At 27.1% G+C, this 16,378-nt stretch overlaps 1 protein-coding gene across 5 annotated transcripts in view; it reads right to left on the reverse strand.

Annotated features, from left to right (window-relative positions):
* Window positions 1–447: 447 nt before the first annotated feature.
* Window positions 448–16,378, reverse strand: part of LOC100159880 (serine/threonine-protein kinase Genghis Khan) — a 36,875-nt gene continuing 20,944 nt past the window's right edge. For 2 of the 5 annotated variants that reach the window (XM_016802124.2, XM_029492747.1), the window contains 18 exons: window positions 14,216–14,340; window positions 14,022–14,133; window positions 13,456–13,604; window positions 12,345–12,451; window positions 8,514–8,692; window positions 8,238–8,442; window positions 7,887–8,173; window positions 7,669–7,815; window positions 7,463–7,598; window positions 7,121–7,374; window positions 3,592–3,772; window positions 3,335–3,523; window positions 3,067–3,252; window positions 2,749–2,996; window positions 2,598–2,682; window positions 1,392–1,511; window positions 738–901; window positions 448–677 (listed from right to left, as the gene is read on the reverse strand). In XM_016802124.2, coding sequence (XP_016657613.1) covers window positions 567–677; window positions 738–901; window positions 1,392–1,511; window positions 2,598–2,682; window positions 2,749–2,996; window positions 3,067–3,252; window positions 3,335–3,523; window positions 3,592–3,772; window positions 7,121–7,374; window positions 7,463–7,598; window positions 7,669–7,815; window positions 7,887–8,173; window positions 8,238–8,442; window positions 8,514–8,692; window positions 12,345–12,451; window positions 13,456–13,604; window positions 14,022–14,133; window positions 14,216–14,340 — 2,985 coding nt within the window. In that variant the 3' untranslated portion in view covers window positions 448–566. The remainder of the gene's footprint in view (window positions 678–737; window positions 902–1,391; window positions 1,512–2,597; window positions 2,683–2,748; window positions 2,997–3,066; window positions 3,253–3,334; window positions 3,524–3,591; window positions 3,773–7,120; window positions 7,375–7,462; window positions 7,599–7,668; window positions 7,816–7,886; window positions 8,174–8,237; window positions 8,443–8,513; window positions 8,693–12,344; window positions 12,452–13,455; window positions 13,605–14,021; window positions 14,134–14,215; window positions 14,341–16,378) is intronic. The other 3 variants (XM_016802125.2, XM_016802126.2, XM_016802127.2) reach the window with 3 other exon arrangements.

Here is a 16,378-nt window from a genome sequence, read left to right on the forward strand (position 1 = left end):
AGAATTGTTTAATAATATATAGAACATAGTGAAATGTTATTTGCTTATTCTTAAACTATTATTAATTCCAAATTGAAGACTCATTAATTCCAAAGAACATTCAGGAATTATAATTATGAATGTTTAATGAACTTGAAAATTTTTCATTCATGTTAAAAATTATTTTGTAAATTTAAAACTTCATATTATTGTCTTTTAAACATTTGTTTGTTGTATAATGCCATACAATAAAAAATCCTAACTTTTTTTAAATATAAATACTTGGATTATATACGTAAATAAAATAAATAGATATTAATATTATTTTTCTTTTTAAGTAATTCATTAAATTCAAAAAATTCAAACTAGAAAAAGAAATAAAAAGAAAAAGAGATCCTTAAATGTTACTTCATTATGAATTTTCGCAAGTTAATAATTTAAAAATATTGATCATACTATTATTAGTGATTTTTGATATCCATCAACAGTTTTATTTACGTGTTAGTACACTAAAGTATTATTAAATAACACATTATACCTATAATAGTTTAACCTATCATATTGATAAAAAAACATGTATTATACATTTAACTATCGTAACTAGATGATCCATGCTCACGATTTGGACTCGGTGGAGTGCTGGTATTACTACTGTTGTTTGAAGCTACAGAATGCCTTGAGCTGCCAATCTGATGATCCTATTAAAAATGTTAGTTATAACTATGTAATAATAATAATGTATGATAATGACCACTTACTTTATATTCATTTAAAGAAGATATACTGCGATTCAACGAATGAGACATATTTGGTGGTAGATCTGTATCTGAATGATGGTGGGAATAATTAGAACCAAAAGATTCTGGTGTTCTTGGTGGGAGTATTGATTTCTTTTTAATGTAAGATCTTTTTGCAGTTGATCCTAAAATAAAATACAAACCAAAGATTACTATACTTTCTTTAAAATAATTAACTTTAATTTTATTTGACACGTGCATTAAAACAAAATATTTCAGTTTAGTTCATTGAAATAAGTATGTGAATACTTAAATTCTAGAATTCTAGAATTCTTAAATAGGTAGTTAATAATAATATGTAGATTACTTTAAAATAATTATATTGTTATTTTTAATATTACTTATATTAAGTGTGACTTATGGAATAATTTTTAATTTAATTTTTATTGGTTATACTATACTGCTATTAACTTAAACTAAATATTTTATTCAAATCAGAAACAATTAAAAACAATATTTATGATTAATTTTACAACTATTTAATTAAAATCTAATATTGACATAAATTGTTAAAAATCTTAATACATGGTTAGTTAGATTCATAATATTTGCTACACATACTATTAAATGTTACAATGGTCCATACAACTACATAGTAAATCATGCCAAGCTTACCAACAATTGGATGATAAATAGTTTTATTAATATCTGACCGTAATATTAAATTTTTACTTTCTTCAGGTGACTGACGAGTCATGTCAATCCCATATTTTGCTCTTGCCATTTTGAACTTGTCTAAATTACAATATTTTAATTGTAATAAATACAATCATATTGTTTATTAAATCCATTTTATACTTTGTTGATGATTAAAATACAAAATGTACTGTAATTTTTATTACTAAACAAAAGTTTGGTTATTTAGGTTTTATGTTTAATATTTTTATACAAATTTAAAAACTCTACATTTTGAATTATTTTTATAGATAAATGGTAAAATTAAATGTATAATATGTTTACTACATATTATTCTAATAAACTTGACCAATCTCTTTTTAATACAAATGTATAATTATTTCAATATTTTGTATTATTTTATTTATTTACATTTAATATTATTTTTAATTTAATAGTAAATTATTATTAAAACCTTTTGCAATTTTTGCTTATTGGCTATCAAAACCTTCATTAATAATTACTCATTAATAGAGCCCGGAATTATATGCATTTGCATATTTGTACTAAATGTATGCACGTCTAAGGGGTTCTAAAATGTCCATGGTACATCTCACACTGAATTCCAACACCAAATTTTATATAGCATATTTTGCATATTTTGAGGATTATTGCATATTGGTTCATAAATACATATAACATGCATATTTAATGGGTTTTTAAGAAATTACTTATTTTAATTTAAGATAATTATATTTTAGTAATTTTAAAAGAGAAAAAAATCGTTGACAGGGTCTCTTACAAGGATATTGTTAAAATATTGTCATTTTTGCAACACTTCGTGAGATCGGAGCACGTATAGATAATATTATATTAACAAAAATAAATCACATACATCCGCATTTCGGCATAATATGATGTTACGTCGACGAATAAGACAGTAACTAAATTTTACAATTTTTTTTTTTATAACTTATAATATTTATGGATGATTTTATTATTTTTATTTTGATTCTTTTTTTAAGTTTTCTGAGTTTTAGACTGTTTTTTTTTTTTAAATCTCATTTTATAATGTCTAATATATGCCATATAATTGCATATTTAGCCACTTTTCCCTTTCATATCTACATCATATTTTACACTTTTTAAATGCATATAAATCCGAGCTCTACTCATTAAGTTTATACATTAAAAAAAAATAATTACCACTTAATGTGGAATGTTGCTGCGACGGACTTCTTGAAATTTGAAATGAATGCTTACTAGTTGTTGAAGTAAATGGTTGAAGAGGCTAGAAGTAAATATATTTTTTTTATACCATTGAAATTATTATTGATAAATATTATGTAACTATTACTTTAGTTGGAGGCATAGAATCTGCTGTTTCAACTGTTGTTGGTAAATCAAGCAATCTTTGAATTTGTATACCATCTCCTGGTCCCATATGACTTATATGGTTAAAATTAGTAGGAGCTGATATTATTTTTGACCTACGATCAGGTCCTCGAATTGCTTTTTGGCCTTCACGCATTGAAAACCTTCTTCTAGTACGTGGGATCGACATACTACCAGATATATCTCTCCATCTGATATTGATTAGTTCTCCTATGATAATAATAATAATAGTTCATTTTATAAATTAGAAAAAAATTACTTGTATTTTTTTTTTGCATACTTTGGTGTACATTAGACAAGTATATTATACATGGTAAATCATCAATATAACACACAGTTAATGAACCAGTATTGTTAATAGGATGGGAATCTCTTAAGTTCAAAGTCTGAATCCAATCACCGCTATCAGCATTAAATATATTTATATGGGTTTCACTATATATCAATAAATGACCATCACAATAACCTATGGAAATTCAAAAACAAGTTTAGTATATAGTATACATTATATTATATCAATTATGGTGTTAAAAAAAAACACAGCTTACTAGCATCAATAAGATCACTAGGATACATGATTTCTCTGTCTCTTGATTTCCGACCTTGAGAATCTACAAAAATACCTAAAGATTTGAAGATGAGTAGAAATTCTCCCCTAGGAAGTTCAATTGCTTTGATAGCATCCATTGCAGAGTATGATAAGAAACCCATCATGTGATTATCGGGGTGTACCAAAGCTGTGAAACCAAATAACATTATTATATGTGTGAACATTTTTACTAAAGCAGAAAAAAAATAATATTACAGATTGGATGATGATCTCCAGTTATATGGTATACACTGAAACCAGAATGGTAGCCGACACATAACCGTCCATCAGTAAATACAGTTAAACTTTGTGCTTGAGATGGTAGCATTATTTCTCTGAGTCGTCTATGCCTCAGTTTAGTCCTAGTTACCTCATAAATAATCACCTGAGAAGTATTCTACAATGTAAATTAATAGATTTTAATTTATTTTAACATAAATAAGAGGATGCTATACTCACATAGTTAGTTGACTCAGTCTTACTAACACTTAACATACCAAATTTTACTGCATACCTACTTATTGTTAAATTAAAAGGTTATAATACATGTATAATTTAACTATCAAGTATCAAAAAATTGATAAAAATTAGTCTAACGAAACCGTGGTTCGAACTCAATACATTCTGTATTGATATACACGGGCTTACCGCATTAATTATTATTATTAAAACCAATAGCAAAACCTAACCTAACCTAACCATTTGTAGACAAATAATATTAATAATAATAATAATCTCAACATCTCTGTTCGAGAACTTCCCAAGGTTGGACCTCTTATTTACCTTTTAATCGCGACAAAATATGGCTTATCTTCTTCCCCAAGGTCTAATCTATTGCTGCACCATGGTTTAAATATACAATGTTATTGCAATAGTATCCCTACTATATAATTTTATCATGTTAAGGAATTAAAATGGCAACATAAGGGGATGGCCTATACTGGCTATACTATATTACAGGGGTGGCCAGCGAGAAGAGACTTGTGAGCCACCAAATATATTAATAACTATGGAAGAGCCAAGATGTAAAAAAAAAAAGGTCATATTATTATATAATTTTTATATATATATAATATATTGTAAATAAGATAAGATAAGGTATCGTATTTAATAAAATGTGAAGAATACGATAAAAATAATTGTACAATAATATCAAATTAAATATTATCTTCATAAATACCATAAATATCAAAATATCATAGAGACATGGATAATGTATATGTCTTCATAGAGCTTCTTTACGTCGTGCGTATAACAACACAACATTAATAAAATAATTATCATGTCTAAGAAACGCAAGTATGAAGAAGAATACAGATAATTCAAATTACAATGGGAAAAAGAGTTCTTTTTCATAGAACGAAACAGTAAACCATTTTATCTCATCTGTCAATCCCAACTTTCACAATTTAAGGCTAGTAACTTAAAACACCATTATGAAACAAATCACAGTTCGTTGAGTAGCGAATTTCTTACTTTTTCTGAATTGAGAAAACATAAATTAAGCACAATGAAATTAAAATTAAATAAACAAACCAATGTTATGGCTGTATTTTCAAAAGAAACCGATTTAACTACTGAAGCGAGTTATTGTATGGCGTTTAATATTTCTCAAGCAAAGCGCCCATACACGCCCATATGGAAGTTAAAGAAGAATTATTAGATCTTATAGCTCTTAAAGAAACTACTAGAGATTGTGATATAAAGGATGCTCTTGACGTATTACTTCGTAAAGCAGAAGTACCTATTGCAAAAGTTGTTAGCGTCTCAACTGACGGCGCACCTAGCATGACAGGTTGTAAAAATGGATCGATAGGTATTTTAAAAAGTGATACTGATTTTCCAGACTTTATTTCAATTCACTGCATTATTCATAAAGAACACCTAACAGCTAAATATTTTAAATATGGACATGTGATGAGTGTTGTTCTTAAAATTGTAAATTACTTATGTTCAGGTTCAAAGATACATTGCCAATTTAAAAACTTTGTTGAAAGTTTAGAGGATGATATTCCAAATAATGTTCCGTGGTATTGTTTAGTTCGATGGTTATCGGTAAATAACGTTTTAACAAAGTTTTTTGATCTATTAGAACCTATTAAAATATTTTCAAAAGAAAAAGATAAAAACTTTCCAAAACTATCAGACCCACAATGGTTAAGAGATATGTCATTTTGTACTGGCGTTGTACATCACCTAGCAACATTAAATATGTCTCTTCAAGGTAAAAATAAATTCGTAAATAATCAAGTACAAGAAATTTTTAGTTTCCAAAATAAGCTTAAACTTTTTCAAAGAGACTTAAGAATAAATAATTTAAACCATCCGTACTTAAAAAAAATTGAGGATTGTTTGGTTGGAATAGCAAAAAAATTGAATTGTGAAGATTATGTACAAAAATTAGAGTGTTTATCAACTCACTTAGAAGATCGATTTAAAGACTTGAAATTACTTAAATCTTTGATTGCATTTTTAGAAAATCCCTTTGTAATTAATGTTATTGAAAATGGATGTGCAATATTAAAATCGATTTCAATGGATACGGCAGCTTTAGAAATTGAACTCTTGAAATTATTGGAAGATGAAGGGCTGAAGCAGTTCAAATACAGTTGTCATTCTTTGTTGGAATTTTGGAAACATGTACCTGTTATTAAATATCCAAAAATTACTCTTTGCGCTCAAAAGTTAATATCGATTTTCGGAACAACATATTCTTGCGAGTCTTTATATTCAACCATGAAAATTATTAAATCTAAATATCGATCAACATTAACGGATGATCATTTAACAGAATTGTTAAGGACTGCGTTAACAACATATAGTCCTGATTTTAAAAAACTTACAAGCAAAATAAACAAGCAACAAATAAGAAAATAGTCAACAAAGAAAAATTATATCAAGAACACTTTATTTTTACTAATTTTTTTCTATACGCTGTAATTTAATAATATATTATACTTTTTCAAATACATTAGTTCATATTAAAAAAAAATGTTTGTAAGATGTTACGTTAAGATGCGAGCCGCAAAAGTCTATGATGCGAGCCGTGTTTTAGTCACACCTGCTATATTATATACTAATATATGGACTGTACCCATATGCTGCGTTTTATTTTTGTTTTATAACAATATAGGCTATGTAGCTATGTGGAATAACCTTGTATATTTAAGCCATGCTCTGTACCAAATTAGAAATACATAAAGTTCGCAGGAACAAATAATTTTTGTCTTTTATATATATATATATAGATTTCTGGTTGCCATAATAACTATATTATTTCTGTAACTTATAGCAAACCTAAATATTAAAAAAAATATTTGATTTTGGAAACCAACAGATTTGATCCATGTGCCAAAATATATCATATAATCGGACAAAGGCCCCAACATAAAAAACCAATAGTAGCACTAACATATTATGCTTTTGTGGTTCTGAAATAACCAATTACAAAGAAACGCACAATCATTTTTATATATATGAGAAATATTATACAAAATAAGATACATTAAGTAAAGATATTTTAAACTTAAAATTACTTTAACTTGCTTGAAAATTAAAATATAAAAAACTTACAAGGTGCCGAGAAAATATTTTAACTTTAAATTTGATAATAGTTCAATTCACTCTAATAAAAAAAATAACAGAGTAAAATGGATTCTTTTTAACATATAATTAGCTGTTATGTTAGAAAGACGAAGTCAAGGCATGCGGGTATAGCGTCCTCTTAAGAATTTCTTCTGTTTACCTGTCGTTTTACAGCTATACATAAACAATACTGAAGATTTGTCATGCCAGGATATTTCTTCATCAATCCTGTGCAGAATGTGATACAACCTTTACTTTCAACTACTTTCACCCATTCAACATCATCTCCATCTAAAGCACGCACAGGGATTAAACGAACTTGTCTTTGTTTACCAGATAACACAACAATAAGCTGTTCTTCTGGTATATAATCTATTTGAAAAATTTTCTTTGCTTCTCCAATTTTTGCGATTTCTAGTGTAAAATTAACAGAAATTATGTAAAATGGTAATTTTTTAAATCGTAAACTAAAATAAATTTAAATTCATAAAACAATACACACCTAATTGATCCAAATCTATACAGTACAAACCATCTTCTGTTCCTATTACTAAGCGATCGGGATCAATTATAGCACTAGCCATGGCATTTTTGGTAATTGAAATTGTATTGTCCACGAGTTCTTTTGCTTTAAATATCTAAATTAATAAGGACAATAACTATTTTAGATAAAAACTTAAACTAAAGCAATATTATTTGAACTCTTACTACCGTCGTATTGGGTAAATTATTCCTTTTTAATATTCTATGCAATTCACTAAGAGCGACGATCCACTTATTTTTTTCACTTTCTGTATCAGCTAACATTAATGTTTGATTTTTGACTCCAGGTGGGTCTAAGAGCGAAGTAGTTATCTAGAAAAATTAACAAATTAAAAATCAAACAATGGATTTATAAATAATTCAAAGACTGACGAAACACATACACGAAATATACAAGGGATATCTTTTTTTCCCGCATGAATAACATCAGATTCTCTAACTGAAGAAACAGCAAATTCCGGATCACGCATATCTAACACTTGAGATACAGTTACTGCAGGTAAAGCATTTCGATCTTGCGAAATGTCATACAGGAATAATTTGAAATCACACACTACCACAAATTGTCTCACCCATCCTTTTTTAACACCGCCAGATCTTGGAACTTTGACATAACCTTCATAAGCAGTACCTATACCACGTGTAGGATCTATTCCTAATGGTCGTTTTGCTAAAATAATAATTGCATATTTAATAAGTTTTTTTATAAATGCTATCAAAATGTAGATAAATACTTTGATCAGGTGGTACTGGACAAAGCAATGGCACTTTGTCTGAACAAATTGTGTGGCACACAAATCCACACACCTCACATATTACGCCTTGTCGAACAAGGCCAACCATCAATGATGTGCAATGATTACATTTGGTTGGAGAAGAAAAAGTTCGAACAACAAACTGATGACATTTTCCTTTTTCAGAAATTAAACTGTTTGGATTCTAAAATAAAAATATTAAACAATAAAAAACATAAGAAATATTAATATTAAATAATAATAAAAGCTACTGACTGTGTTATTGAAATCTGAAAAACTAGACTTTCTAATTGACAGTGCTTTATTATCATCAAAACTTCTGTCGTAACTATCAATACTATCATTTAAATTAGATTTATTACTATTTCCAGTTGCAGATTCATTTAAAAAGTGATCTAAATAGGATAGCGGTGAACATGACGATTGACCTAAAACTGTAAAAAATGTAATTATAACACTAAAAATAATAAATACCAACATTGTAATTATAAACTAGATTTAGTAAAAATTAAAACATATTTAATTAACACAGTAACTAAAAACTTAAACGTACAATTATTTTATAGCTCTATAAGGATAATATAGTATTAAATGTGAATTGAATTATTTATGGATATAAAATTCTATAACAAATTTACAAATATTTTAGTATAAAGGTTAGATTCAGATAAATTATATTATATTAATATATATTATATATATAATAATTCAGATTTTTTTTTATATTAAATATTTTAATTAGAAACTTGTCTTTTGATATTAAAAATGTTTAGGATATTGTATTGATTGACAAATTATTAAAAATATAGATATGTATGTACTATGTACTGTATTTTAGTTATTTTTTTTTTTTATTTGTTAAATTTTTTTAAACGGTAAATATAAAAATATATTATTCAATACATTTTATATAGAGTACTCTTACATAAATTAAACTATATAACGGCAAAAGTTATGCTATTGCATGTACATTACATAAATATAAAAATTAATCAATCTATATTTACTTTTAGTATCATCTAATTTATTTATTGTTTTATTATAACTACTATTTCATCAAACGGTGATTAGGTACTTACATAAAATGTATACACACTACACTGCATCTTATCAGTAATCACACTACAACTTAACACATATTATACACAATTCTAGCAATAATAACTTAAATTAAAATATTACATAAATTAAACATAAACATGAATTTCTCAATAAATAATTAGGTTACCTCCTTCAAACTTCTAGTAGTGTTAATAAAACAGTTAGGTTAATGTTAACAGCAAAGATGATTTCACACATTAATCTAATCATTACAAACCTATTGAGAAAAGAAGTTCTAGTCAGAAATAGTATTGAAACAAGATAATCACGAGCCCCCAAACACAACTCGATATTCCAATAAACAAAGGCAACTTGCCTAATTAAATAAAACAAATTATTTTAATGGTTATAGTTATAATTATTACTGCATAGATATATCAAAGATAACTCAATGCAGTTATAAACGTTAAAAAATTATTATTAATATGATAAGCCTACAATCAAAGTATCAATAAATTAAAATGTTAAACACCTTTAACCATATATATATATATATATATAATGTTTTATCATTTATAAATAATGCTAAATACTTAAATATGAGTACTATATTTTCAAGTAGAATAGTTCAATTAGCTAAAAATTATTGCCTTTTTCTGTAGATGTTGTGTAAGGGGACACTTTGTACAGTAGATTGGAGACCATTAATTGTCCATAAACATACTATCTATACTCATAAATCATGATTCAATCTCGCAACAGAAGTGTAAAGTATTACGTTGACCCGTGAGTGTTATCTATTTGTGGAAAGATCGAGGATCTATCCTAATACACTAAAATACTAGATGCATAAACTATACCCCCCTCACAATACTCGATTACATCTGCTAAAATGGTAAAAGAGAAGGACATTCAAACTAGTCAAATTAGATAATAAAATTCCTTTTACACCACTTTAATCATCTATCAACTTAAACAATAACAGTCAACTATTTATTTAATAGCTACTGCATGATATACATAGACATATAAAATAACTAGATAGCTGAATATAGGATAATATTGAAGTTGGCAGCCATATTCTCCCTGGGTATTTACCACAATTTAAGATATACAGGTTACTCAACGAAACTTATATTTTGGTGCGCTTAAAATTAACGATCTTGTCATAGCAAGAATAACAGTTAGCGCTTTTGCATTATAGTGATTTCTCTTGGTACTACAAAATATATCAATATAGATATACAATATTATGTATTGGAGCGCTAGTAGTTATTCTCACATTGTTGATTAGCTGTTAGAAATCAACATTTAAGCACACCACTTTTGTTGTGTATGTATATAGGGTCGTTGAGTAACCTGTATATCTTAAATCGTAGTATTTACAAAATTGTTTGTTTTATTTATAATGATAACAGCATCATAGACATATAAAGTATATCAGTATAGAAGTCTTATCTATTGAGTTATTTTGTAAACATTTCCCTGTTGATAATGGCCTCACGACTTCAACGTCCCCACGGGAATGTAATATGCAGTCCACTATCTAGTTGTTTCATATGTCTATGATTATATACAAATATTTATTGATTGATATCCTATTTTAGAATCCTTTATCAGAATTTTTAACCGTAACATTAAAATGTATTTTGTAAAAAATTAAGGATGTTGAATTGGGATAACTATTAAGTGTTAAAAAATATTTTAAAAATTTCTTTTAAATCTGAAGGCACAAAAAGCTAATATTTAGGTTAGGTGAAGTAAGAATTCAATATTTTTTAATAGTTAAATTAATTTTAGAAGTAATGCAGTAGTGAATATTATAATCAAACACAAAACTTATGGTGCCAAATTTGATAAGTGTTTACTAACTAGTGTCTCACTAATATAATTGTTTAATGAAAATATTATTAATTAAATAATAAAAGTCACTACATCATATGTATAACATTTATTTAAGAGGACGTCACACCCACATGTGTTGTCTCCGTTTTGGTAAAACCAAAATATTCAACAATTAACAATAATAATTTATTTTTATGTTGTTTCAATGTTTTGATATAGCCTATTGGGGGGAAGGGGAGCCTAGCCAACTACCCACCCCCCAAATGGCTACACCACTGATATGTTATATTAATTTCTTTTGGTGGCAAATACGACTAACAAAAAAAATAATTGAGCCATTTACCTACCTAGGAATTTGTATTTTTATAATTGTAATAATGAACTACTACTTTTTATTCAATGAAACCCAGATTGAAATAAATAAATGTACAAGCACAAAATACAATTTTACGTTGAGGAAAAATATTTTAATTTGACGACATGAATTTCAATAATAAGTTCCAGATTATAGATGCGAGTAAATAAATTTTGGAGTGCTTTCCACATAGGTAGTTGTGTGCATCAACATATTTTATCTTATAAAAATGTAATTATGGGACCTAAATATAATGTTTGTAAATTTGAATGGTATACAGCTGAGCAAATAATTTCAGGCAATTTTAAAATAACATATAGGTATAAAACATACTACATTGTTGCTCAAACAAGTGGTTAATTTTATAGTATTTTGTGTTCATACTTCCGAGATTTAAATGGGAAATTTTAAAACGCAAACTAGTTATAGCCAAACATACAGTTATTACCTGTCAGTTTTACACTATCTGATGTTTGATTTCCTTTTACAATAGATTTTAACTTAAATATTTTTATACTTAAAACTAAAATAAATAAACATTAAATCATATTATTGTGAGCTTTTCTTAGTAAATTGGTTAAATAGTTTATCTGGAATAGAGAAAGCATACAATTATCTTAGCGTAGTTTAAGAGCCTAAAATAAAATTTAAATAATAGTATAGCATAACAGAATATCTAGATAGATCTCAGGTCATCTTTAACTATATGACATAGAAACATAATGAACACAACCCTACAAAATAATATTTATTGGGATAAAATTAAAGCGTAATTATTAACTATGCTGGGATACTACACTATGAAAAACACTATAATAGAACATAATAAAAATATTTTATCTTACAGGATTGTCTGGCGTCTAGCTGATTTTGTAATTCCTTTATCATGTCATCTTTATCTTTCATATTATATACCAAAGATTCATACCTCTGATGAAAATCTCTTAATTCTCTGAAAAATTATGGAATATGTTTGTTATTGATAGGCAAGCTTGTTAATTTATTTAAAATTAGTAGCTATTAAATTTTCATTTTGAATGTCTTAGACCAGTGTTTCTCAACCTGAGGGTCGCCAACTTATTATTTAGGGTCGCGTATAAATTAAAATTGTATGTATTATATGTATATGTAAATATTTGGTATACATTTTGTTGATTAAAAATAATTATAATATTATATGTTGTATAATTATATATAATATTATACTTTATGTTGTGTACAATGCACAGTAATTTTTGTATTAATTATTAATAGTATTTAAAAAAAAATATATGTAAGGGGTCGCTAAAAAATTGAAATTTAAAAAGGGGGTTGCCAAAGTAAAAAGGTTGAGACACACTGTCTTAGACAATGTGATTTGCTTGTAAACATTTTCAACGCCGTAACTAGATTTTAGCATTTGGCTATTGACGTGTTTACGCGTCAATTTCTTATATATTTATGTGTCATTTAATTATTGTAGCTTTTATTGTAAATATCTGAAATTTGAGGTAGCCACAAGGAGGAAACATAAAAAATAAAAATAAAATGAGTTGGTTTTTGAAATCAGTTATTTTTAGACCGGAGGGAACTATAATCGTATTATCATGTATACCTTTACACAAATATACTATTTTGGTAAATGTATATTTTTATCTGGCTTGGTGTTTTGACGCTACTCAGTTTACACTATCTATTATCTTACATTTTACACGCGCCTCCTCGGTAAAATTTGACAAGACACGTAAATACGTCACCGACGTTAAACATACAATTAGCAATGACACGCATATGTGTCGCTGGCGTTGAATGTGTTAAGAATATGTTTTAATAGCATCTAAATTTGAATATTTAATGTATAACAATATATATATTAAGTATATTTATATAAGACCACTTTTTGTAATTAAGTAATTTTTTTATGACATATTGTGTCCATCACAAAAATATGATTTGTAAAAAAGAAATAAATCATACTTTTGCATTGCAATCAATTCTGAACGAGTCTTGCTTAACTCTTCCCCTATTGATTGCTTAGCTTGAATTTCTGACTGCAATGAACTTTGAAGATTTAAAAGTTCCATTTTATCGAGTTTTTGGCTTCTTCTATTTCTCCAACTGTTATCCTATAAAACCATTAAGTTTTTTAATAACAAAGATATCTAATTAACTATAGTTGATTCTAATGTGCCTATATAAAATAACAGATAACTGATAAATGTATTGTGACAATTAACTAAACAAGAATAGATCATGGAATTTAATATTCATTTTACTTAAATTATGCAAAAACATTGGATTTTGATTTTTATAACTATCTATTAAAAAAATGTCTGCTCAACAGTTAAAAAAATAAAAAATAAAAATTATGTATTAGGGTAATGTTTATATCGAAATAATAATGATTATAAGTTAATTAATATAATAACAATATTGGTCAAATAATCAAAATAATATCATTAAGTCCAGATATTATTGTACTATAGGTACACTTTATTTAAATTTAGTAAATAAATTAAATTGTAATATATAAATATCCTTACTAAAGCTGATTGACCATTATTATTTGGACACTGTTTTAAATACTCTAATTCTTCTTTCATTTTTGCTGCCAAAACTTGCAAATATCCTCTAGCATCTTTTTCGTCACTAATCCTAAAAATATAATTAATAAATAATTATTAATTAATAACATAAAATATAGTGAATATATTTTATTATATATTTAATTGTTTACCATTGAATTATGTCTGATATTTGAGATTCCAATTGATTAATAGTCTGTTTTTTAACATGTAATTCATCTTTCAATCTTTTATGTTCAAATTCAATTGTACGAATTATTTCATTACTCTCTTTTTTCTGAAATTTTTTATTTTACATTAAATAAAATTTAGATAACATAAATATTAGTTTTTCTAACTCAATATATTAAGCTATTTAATTATATTACAATAGATAAAAAATGTATTATACAAATCATTGTAATATTATAACCAGGGCTCGTTACTTCATGCACTAAAAAATGCATAAATAAGCATGCATTCATGCACTAAAAATTGTCAAAATATGCATTAAAATATGCACTAAAAGTTCGAAAATATGCATTTATATGCTCTAACATTTTTATTATGCACTCAAAATATGCAGTATGTAAAAAAATCATGAAAAAGTTTAATATAATAAGAATTAATCCATAAATTTAAAAAAATTCAAATTCCTCCACAACATTTTGCAAACGACCCGCAACTGTTTGTTTTTCTTTCGGCATTATTAAAATAAAATATGAATAATGTGTACAGTAGTAACCTACCTATACCTCACATGAAAACACTAAAACAGGAAATTGAATGGATAAACGCATACGACTCATACGAGTAAACTCATCGGCGAGTGTAAGAAAACTATACTGTAGGTCTGTAGAGTGTAGCAATGTACAAAATTATAAATGCTGGTTGGCGAGAAGCTGCCACTTTATACGGTGGAGGATGGTAGTGGTAGCGATTACACTGTTTCCGCGATATTTCGTAAAACGCATAAAATCTAAATAAGTATGTAGGTACTAGGTCATTAGGTAGTCACACACTCACTGAATAAAAATATATCAAAACACTATAATTTTGTAAACAGGAAAGTAAATAAGAAACAAGAAACATTTCAAATATTTGTATGAAATAATATGCACTAACGACTGTAAAAAATCGACTTTATGCCAAATATGCCTTTACACCCAAAATATGCAAAAACATGCACTACCAAACTTCATATTGTTATTACCTACTATTGTTATAAAACAGATTTGTATCTCAGCTAGCATGTTTTCCTGTGTAGCAAAAAAAACAAGCAGATGCATGAACTTACGAGCCCTAGTTATTAGTAACATCTTTTTCACCTATTATTTTGTTTTGTTATTAATATATCAATGTATATTGTATACAATATACATTATCATTTATCATCATTCCCTCATAACATTACGTACATTATTTATAAATAGAATTTTTAATTTCGATGTTACTAGGTGGTAAATCATCTTCAGATCTTCTATACCTACGGTGTATAATAATATTACATTTTTTAGTTTACCCGCCAATTATTTATTTTGAAATTATCAAAACTGTGGTCTGCCAGCTCCGATTGCTGATAAAATAGTTGTATTCTGTGATAAAGCTTGCTTTCCCTACTTGTTATCTTCTATACCGTGACATATTTACAAAACATGTATACATATTAATGCAAGTTAAATTTCCTTATATAATGTAGATTTTTTTATAAAAATATATAATTTTTGCATTGCGGTAGCTTCAGGACTGAGGATTTTGTGTAGGTGGGTGGTTCCAAGGGTTTCATTACGATCGTGTTGTTTATTTCTGCACTCGGTGAAGATATGCTTGATCGTGAGTTGGATCCCACAGGTGGTTCATTTGGGTGGATCCTCTTTTGTCATAAGGTTTCGGTGGGTACATGAAGTATGACCTATTCTCAAGCGGTTTATAATTGTTTCTAGTCTTCTAGAACATCCGGGAGGGGGAGGTTATGGGATTATTGATTTTTTAATTTCTTTGAGTTTGGTTGTTTGATTTGACCAATATTGTTGCCATCTTTCGATTGTGTGATTTCTTATATATTTTCTTGCGTCGGTATAGGAGAAATCTGATATAGTTTTAGCTTTAGGTGACATGTGCGAGAGTTTGGCGACCTCGTCGGCTTTTTCGTTGCCTGTTATATTGCTATGTCCGGGAATCCACATGAAAGATATGTGTTTGCCGGTAGACCGTGCAATGTGAGAGGAGTTATGAATATTTTCTTACTATATCAGTAGGGTTGGTTGTATTTTTAAGACTTGTTAATGCACTAAGTGAGTCACTTAGTATAATATATAGTTTGTCGTCAACGATTG

Source organism: Acyrthosiphon pisum, chromosome X, assembly GCF_005508785.2.
Source record: "Acyrthosiphon pisum isolate AL4f chromosome X, pea_aphid_22Mar2018_4r6ur, whole genome shotgun sequence".
NCBI lineage: Eukaryota > Metazoa > Arthropoda > Insecta > Hemiptera > Aphididae > Acyrthosiphon > Acyrthosiphon pisum.